Here is an 8,735-nt window from a genome sequence, read left to right as displayed (position 1 = left end):
TTTAGCATACCAATCCAGTTTTCCCAAAGCTTCACTAAGAGAGTCTTCTCTTCCATCTAAAATAAGGGAAGTGTCATTAGCAAATTGTGATAACTTATGCTCTACTTGTATTACTTCTTTACCTTGAATCCTACTATTTCCTCTGATCTTAATAGCTAAAATTTCTGCGCATAAAATAAAAAGATAAGATGATAGAGGATCTCTTTGTCTACAACCACGGCAAATGTTAAAGAAGTCAGATAGATTACCTCCTTGTACTGTTGATCTAATATTTTTATAAAAAAAAACCTTAACCCAACTAATAATAGAATCTCCAAAATTAAACAACTGCAAAACACTTATACGAAAGTACCAAGATATTGAATCAAATGACTTTTCAAAGTCAATCAATAGCAATAAACCAGGAATATTTTTTATCTTTTGTATATTCCAATATATCATATATCAATCTAATGTTATCTCCTATATATATCCCACTAATAAAGCTTGTCTGATCCAAATTGATCAGTTTATCTAAAACTAGTTTAATCCTACTTTATATACTGTATTTAATAAAGAAATAGAGCGTCATTTTTTTTCAGAAAATGTCTTTGTTTATTATCTTTCGAAAAGCAAGTGATTATTCCTTGTTTTTGGGTGACTGATAATTCTCCGGTACGTAAGCCATAGTTTAAAGAATCCACAATAAAAAGTCTTCAATCCGTCCAAAAAATTTTAAAAACTCTCTAGAAAAGCCGTCCGAACCTGATGATTCATTATTTTCCTTTTTTTGTAATGTTAAACCTGCTTCTGCTACATTAATCTCCCCTTCTAAACATATTGTTTTCTTTCTTTTTTTAAGTTAATTTTCTACAAACTAAATCTTGTCAATCATATTTTAATGTATACAATTTTTCATAGAAATGTTTAGTCTCCTTTAGTATATCAAACTGATTTGTAACAATAGTACCATCCTCTTTTTCAATCTTAGGTATAATTTTACTAGTAAAGTGTCTTGATTCCAAGCCACAAAATATTTTTTGGGCTTTTTACCTTCTTCTATCCACTGAACCTTTGATCTTTTCATCTAAATCTTTAAACTGCAACTCATCTAAATTTGTCTCAAGTATTTTTATTTCTTTCTGTAATTCCATTTCTTCTTTCCCTTTTTCCTTTTTCTTATAACTAGCATATCATCGTTGGGCTTCCAAAATGTCGTACATCCAAAACTTGGCAAGATTTAGTTTTATACATAGCAAGATTTGGCGGGTCTGATTAAATATTCTTCCAAAATGGTATACGTTAAAACCATATTCATTATTTGACGAAAAACCAAGACGAATAAGGAGTCATGGCCATTGCTACTATGCATCACCTAAAATGCATGATGTCTCTATAGGTCTTCTTCCATTCATACAAAACCTTTTTGACTTCATCAATTCTAAATAAACTCTAGTCTATACCTGTCACGCTACAAAACTCCCGACACTCCTGTTTCTGAACCGTCCTTTTCAATATTAAAAGGCTATTGAAGGACTGTTTTTGCACAAACTCTCCGGTCAGACGGGAGATTTAAACATTATCGAAAACGAATCTCTCCGTTAGGTCCTTCCTACAGGTCCGAAGTACAGTGCACCACGCTCCATAAATCGGAATTATAACCTAAAAGTACTTATGGACAAAGTGGAAGGCTACGCAGGATAAGGGATAAACGAGAACAAAAAGAAATGTGTCTACTATACATGACAAATATGTTATCATACCATCAGAAAAAGCCTAAAAACTTTGTTTTTGTCTGCAAAACGTTTTGCATCTAATGTTTATTAGCAGAGTTAGTCGTAGAAAATAATAGCAGTAATGAGACATTTGTTGCTACAACACTCTTTAAAGAAGAGATATTGAAAAACCATACATATGTGCTCTCCTATTTCGGTCTATCTACCAAAGACGATTATTGGGATAAACCGTCTATGTACTTGATTCCTATATTCTACAAAAATCCATACATACAACGATACATATCTGGATAAGTAAAATGTGCCATCAAACCTCTTTCAAAACTTTTAACATTTATACCCACAACTATCAAAGAGGGTATCCAGTCCTACCACGACACTTGTTACTAACGTAGTGGTATTAATTCAATGAGGATCCTGACAAATGCGGAAGACATCTTGAAACTCTCAATTCAAAATAATTATCAGAATACATAGCATTAAAACCAATATTTTTTTTCAACTTGCATACTTCTGTATCCTTCTGTTCCATGAAATCTTATTTGTTCAACGTGTCATAATTTTTCTTCCTCTTCCGTCTATCCTGGAATTTTTATTAGCAAATCGGCTAGTATTTCTAGAAATGCAGAAAACGCTCACCCTACCGGTTCACCTGGTCCATGCTCCTGGTTTTTAGTGGAAACCGAGTCATAACCAGCACTTTCGTTAAAAAACAAACTAAAGCCCAGTGACATTTTATGTAATTAACCTATGAATACGAAAGGACCAAAATATATATATATTTTTTTTTTCTGATTAAAAAAAGGTAGCCTGACATAACAAGATGAGCATCGAGAAAAAATTTGTTCAAACATATGCATAGTATTAAAAATGATAAAACTGAAATGTGTTTCTATTTTAAACAGAAAATATAAGAGTATATAGAGAATAATATATTAATTTCAAATAGCCAATCATGTCTTTACATATACGTAGTGGTTTTTAGTTCACAGAGAGCAACATGCTCTTGTGGAATACCACATTCTGATGCAATCCAATCATTGGAAGCAGTTTCTATATATGTGCCGCATGAGTTCTGACTATCTACATAATTGAAGATGAACAAGTCACCATCTTCCCCAGTGATCCACTGCAATGTGCCATTAATTTTTTAAAGTCCGATCCAGATTCCTTAAAAGATATTATTTTAAAAATTACTTATATCGTTTGGCTAGATCCTTTAATCTCAGTTTCCGCTATATAGATGACGTATTATCTATAAACAATCCTAATTTCGCATCTACCCCAAAGAACCTGAGATAAAGGATACTACAGACACTGTAAGGTCAGACCTACACTTACAAATCGATGGTTAAGTGAAAACTATTGACCAAACTTTACGACAAACGTGATACTTTTCATTCAGAATTGTCAACTTTCCTTTTATCTGTGGCAACATCCCTTCAGCACCTTCGTATGGAGTGTTCATATCACAAATACGTTATGTCAGAGCTTGCCGAAACTACGCAGACTTTTTGTATCGCGCTAGAACTCTAACAAATAGGCTTATGGAACAGCGTTATGTTGCTACAAAATTGAAGTCATCACTATAGAAGTTTTATGGTCGTCACCATGAACTCGTGGATCGTTACGGTGTATCCATCAGCACCATGAAAAAGGGTCATAGTTTTCCTTTCGTTTGTCTACCCTGGACTTAACTTTTTATGAGCAACTCGGCGGGTGTTTCTAAAAAAGCAGAGGACGCTTACCCTACCGGTGCACCTGGTCCATGCTCCCAGTTTTAGTGGAGTCCGAGTTGCTTATTTGCTTTTGTTGCTTTGTGTGTGTGGTTTTAGTTACTATGTGTTCTTTGTTGTGTATGTCTGTTTTCTATGTCTGGTCTTTGTCCCTGGATTACATTTTTTATTACCGCTATAACCTTGGTTCCCTTGATTACTCTTTTATATCAGATAAACAGACAATGACATTTTGTCACTTTGTATGTATTATTTTGTTTATTTTATGTTCTTTGTGTGTGGCCTCTTCCCCTGAATTACATTCTTTTGATTACTGCTAGAATCTTGGCCGCTAGAATCTTGGTTCCCTTAATTAATCTTCAGTAAAGCAGACGAGTTGTGAGACTTTTTATTCCAAGAAATAACTAGAATGTTGCTACATTGGAATGGATAGGTGAAAACAATATAATTCTCATTCAATGTCCTACAGTTTAGCTAAAACTCTTTATCTTTTTTTATAATTAAGACAAAATGAAAAGCAAACATAAGCATTGCCTATGGTATACTTCTGTTTAATGGTACAGAACAGATGAAAATTAATTATTTTAGTAATAAAATGTGGTTTTTATAAACATTATTTATTTGGCACTAAGATAGACGCAAATGTTCTTTTTTTTCAAATTGATTAATTTGGACAGTTCTAGCCTTTAGAAGGGTTATAGAGACTGTTGTGTTATGTCGGGCACATTAAAGTGTACGGCGCTATTACATTGCAATATATCACAAAAACGAAACTCTTGTCTAAATGGCCAAGTTCGTAATCTTTTTTTATTAAATCTTTTTGGGTGTTTTTGTTTCCATTTTCTCCATTTTCGTAGAAAGGCAATTTTCGATCTTTACAGGATCACTCGAAAAAAAACTTTTATTCTAACTTACTATCCTTACTTTCAGTTTGAGCCAAAGTGATATTTTGTGTTGTCTATAATTGTCAATGCAATACTCATTTAATAACAAAGATGTAGTAGTCCTGCGGATATTGTAGCTTTGAACAAGTGAACACTTTGGGTTTTTTTAAAAAAAGATCAATGTTACTTGTACCTATAACTTGTCAAAATCTAGCCCATTTAATTAAAACAGAAATTCCCTTTCCTTTCGATTCAACATGATACAAAAGTACTTTGACAATTCATTGAACATAATCAACATTGACTTGCAACCCCTATGTCTAGCAATTTTGAAAATGTTATGTAAAACTGCATATAAAACTGCATATAAAACTGCATTTCGGAAATCATAAAAATTTTATTTATACTAAAACATTTCAATTCTCAAGGTTGGTCTACAAGTTAACACTTGTATATTCTCAACTTTTTAATCGTCTACGGGGAAACCAGAAACAAAATGGAAATTAGCAGAGTGTACTTCCCATTATTTCAAATATTTCAGAACTTTCAGCCAGAAAATCAATAAGTGTCATTTTTACAATCACCACTTACGTTGAAAAACAAACTAAACCCAGTGACTTTGTACTTTTTTTGTACTTAACCTATGAATACGAAAGGACCAAAATATATATCATTTTTTTTTCTGATTAAAAAAAGGTAGCATGACATAACAAGATGCGCATCGAGAAAAAATTTGTTCAAACATATGCATAGTATTAAAGATTATAAAAATTGAAATGTTTTTCTATTTTAAACATAAAATATAAGAGTATATAAAGAATAATTTATCATTCTCAAATAGCCAATCGTCTTTACATTGTGATTTATAATTCACAGAGAGCAACGTTCTCCTGCGGAATTCCACATTCTAATGCATACCAATAGTAGGTGGTAGTACTTATAAATGTGCCGCATGAGTTCTGACTATCTATATAAGTAAAGACGAACACGTCAGCATCTTCCCCAGTGATCCACTGCAATGTCCCATTAGTCTTTTTAAGTCCGATCCATATTCCTTAAAATATAACATTTGATTTGAACCATTACAGATACCAGATAAACAGACAATTTTATGACATTTTATAGATTTATAGATTTTTATGATCAAGGGCACAAGCATTATCATTTTTATTTCTGTTTTGTTTTGTTTTTTCATTCTTTTTCTTTCCATTTCTCTGTTGACTCATATATACTTTTATTATTATCAATTAACGAGTCGGTTATAGATATTGCGTTTGGTATCTGAAGTTTTTTTCTATTTAATATGGAACAGAACTTTTTAGTCTAAATGAACTTTTGTACTTAATAATAATCTAGTATCAGGTTCATTTGTGTACATTTTTGCATTCACACTATAAATCAAGATTATCAAACTTGATCGAAGTGCAGTAAAATCTGTCGAAACCGAACTAAGAATATTTCAAAAACTTGTCTAAACCGGACAATTTTTTAAAGTACAAAAATGGTCTGATTTAGATATGTATCATTGTATTTGAAAATCTTTCAAATTTAGAGGGATGAAAACACAAAACACTCACTGTCTATGTGTCTTTGCATCACTCTTTGGTCACGCAGGATCGTAGGATATATTAGTCTTTGTTCTGAATCAGTAGTTAGAGCAGCAAGATGTCCCCCAACCTTAGAACATGCTATCTAAAACCATTTATTTGTGTGAACATAATTCGTTTTCTGTATTTGTTTTACTGTATCTTACTGATGAAGGTATACTTTAATAGAAATGTTTTAAAATGATATTTTATATACTATGGAAATCTTAAACTTTATTTCAGGTCATTTATGCTTTTTGAAGTTAAAATGTAAATAAGAATTTTCTCATTACTCAAATTTACTCGCATTGATTAAGTAAAATATACATCAGATGGTTAAGAACTTTTCAAATCAAAACTTTACAGTTTACATGCAATTACTAAAAATATGACCTATTCATTAATCAGAAATCATTTTACAATATTTTTACTAAAGTGCATAGGATATATATTACCAATATATTATGTCTTATCACGTGTGTACAAGCTTTCCATTATATTTTATTGATGTTTTTGATTCATTAATCAATATAACAACATTATATGCACACGTAATAATCGACAATTTTTCTTTGCTAATTATATGTTTGTACTAATGTACATAACAAATTATTCTTTTCGGAATTAAGTATGAATTCCTGTAAGAATCTGGCGGTGGGTGAAACATGGTATGAAACAAAACCTATAATTTTGATAGTGTTATTTGACCATTTGCAACATTAGAATCAGGAAAACAGACAAGATTTTCCATTTCGTGCTGGACCATTGAGTTACAATTTCAATGAAATGCACTGAAAATGAACATTTCAAGGGCAGATAACTCATTTTTCTAAGATTCTATTGAAAAAATTCTAAGCCAGTGATACAGAGATCAAATAATGATCTTTTCAAAAAGGAAAGGTATTCTTCAGTGAGAACGGTAGGGTTTTGACATGCATGTTTCTGATTTTTTCCATTTTGCCTGATTTTTAGAAACACTTACACTTAATGGTACAAAAAGTATATCTTAATAAGGTAAGTCCCCAAAATTGTTAAAATGTTGTGACAATTTAAGAAGCCTTCCAGATAGGAATCATGCAATGTGTGATTCATGGTTGAGAAGCCTACATATCTTTTTTATATTTTGTATAAAATGTTGTAGCAAACAGGTATTAACATGTGACATTTCATTTAACCCTTGTTCTTAGGAGATGAATATCATATAGAATACACTGTATAATTCAAAATTAAGGAAGATAACTCAATAAAATGACATTTAAAATACAATAAAATCTATTTGATATTCAATATGAATTATCTCCTACAAGCAGATGGATTGGAATAAATAGCAATCCATTTCAAGATATAGAACCATAAAACACCTAAATATCAAACATAAAAATGTAAAGCATTTTTAAGTTGTGTCGTACATTTCATGATTCTAACAAAGACTGCTACTTAAATAGACATACATAGACTATTACTATCTTGTAAAATATACAAAGAGTAATCAAGGAAACAAGGTTATAGATATACAAATAATTGAATTATGAATAGTTGTTGTTGAGATATTTGAATTAACACTCACAATTGCGCACTCATATGTCAATTTAACTCCTGTAAAATAATAGGTGGATATCGAAGTTGGAAATGTGAAGTTATTGGGGTCATCTGAAAAAAATATTAAATAAGACGGTGATCTTGAGTAGTCAAAAATAACACAAAGTTAGATTTCGATTGAAAACGAAATCAAATACGGCCTAACACAATCCTACAATACGACTCCTAGAGAAAAACTTGTGTTTCATATATACAAAGTAGAGACCTATAACTAGCAAAGGTAATGCATTGTTTTCTAAGCAGTGTGTATTTCCATAACAAATTGAGTTTTTTTATGCTGAAGCAAGGATTGGAACAAATATACAATTACGTCTAAGCAACATCCAAAATCAACGTCGATGTCGTATTAAATGTTTTACCTCTTAACGGACTAAGACAGAAAACTGGAATGGCTGGAAAAGTTTATTTTGTCGCTTTTTCACGATGTTGTCCTCATGATAAAGACGGCGTACCATATATATTTAGATGTCCTTACACATGAATGTCTCAAATCTGTATTATCGCCTTGTTAGTTGCTCTTTTTTACTAGTAAGCAATGTATTTTTTTTATAATAAAATTGAGTTTTTTTTTTATGCTGATGCAAGGATATATAAACATATATATATAATAATGTATAAGCTAAATCCAAACTCTATATGTTAATATCATATTAACGTACTAAACTCTGTAGTATTAAAACAATGGAATGCAGTAGAGCTGGAAGTCTCGTAAGGAGTTGTAGTGATAGTGGAGTTTTGTGACAGATCTACAACGTATACAATATTGATTATGTGAAATTAAAACACATAGTGGATACATCAGATTATAACAAGAAATCCTTACTGGCTTAAACATTACTTTTCTTCTAAATAAAATACCACCTCTTTCAAAACAAAAATAAATTATTGAATACCCTAGCTCTTTTGGATGGCAATTCTAAATAAACCAACTCAAAACCAAATTATTACACGTTTTTATACATAACAAGTACCTTAAATTGTAATCAAAGATAATCGGTCATGTTTTGAAAGGCTGGACTAATTATAAGAATGAGAAAATTGTTATGATAGAACATCATAGAAGATAGAGTGGCAGATGTTTCTTTTTTTTTTCAAAAGTATGGTGAATTTGGTCTTTTTCTTGTATACCAGTATCACCTTAATAACCTGTACTGCAATGCATCGTGTACTATCCACACCTACACCGACGTAGAGGAATTACGTGGCCAACAAAAG

General features: G+C 31.3%; 1 protein-coding gene across 7 annotated transcripts in view; it reads right to left on the bottom strand.

Annotated features, from left to right (window-relative positions):
* Positions 1-2,805: 2,805 nt before the first annotated feature.
* Positions 2,806-8,735, bottom strand: part of LOC148598341 (uncharacterized) — a 53,478-nt gene continuing 47,548 nt past the window's right edge. For 4 of the 7 annotated variants that reach the window (XM_088561193.1, XM_088561192.1, XM_088561189.1 and 1 more), the window contains 4 exons: positions 8,180-8,266; positions 7,489-7,571; positions 5,913-6,027; positions 3,826-5,389 (listed from right to left, as the gene is read on the bottom strand). In XM_088561193.1, coding sequence (XP_088417319.1) covers positions 5,199-5,389; positions 5,913-6,027; positions 7,489-7,571; positions 8,180-8,266 — 476 coding nt within the window. In that variant the 3' untranslated portion in view covers positions 3,826-5,198. Of the gene's footprint in view, positions 2,886-3,825; positions 5,390-5,912; positions 6,028-7,488; positions 7,572-8,179; positions 8,267-8,735 lie in introns of those variants that run through there. The other 3 variants (XM_088561191.1, XM_088561195.1, XM_088561194.1) reach the window with 3 other exon arrangements.

This window comes from Perna viridis, chromosome 14, assembly GCF_037379345.1.
Source record: "Perna viridis isolate PV_CMFRI_1.1 ecotype Kerala chromosome 14, ASM3737934v1, whole genome shotgun sequence".
NCBI lineage: Eukaryota > Metazoa > Mollusca > Bivalvia > Mytilida > Mytilidae > Perna > Perna viridis.
Note: the sequence above shows the minus strand (reverse complement) of the source record. Positions and strands in the feature narration are given on the sequence as shown.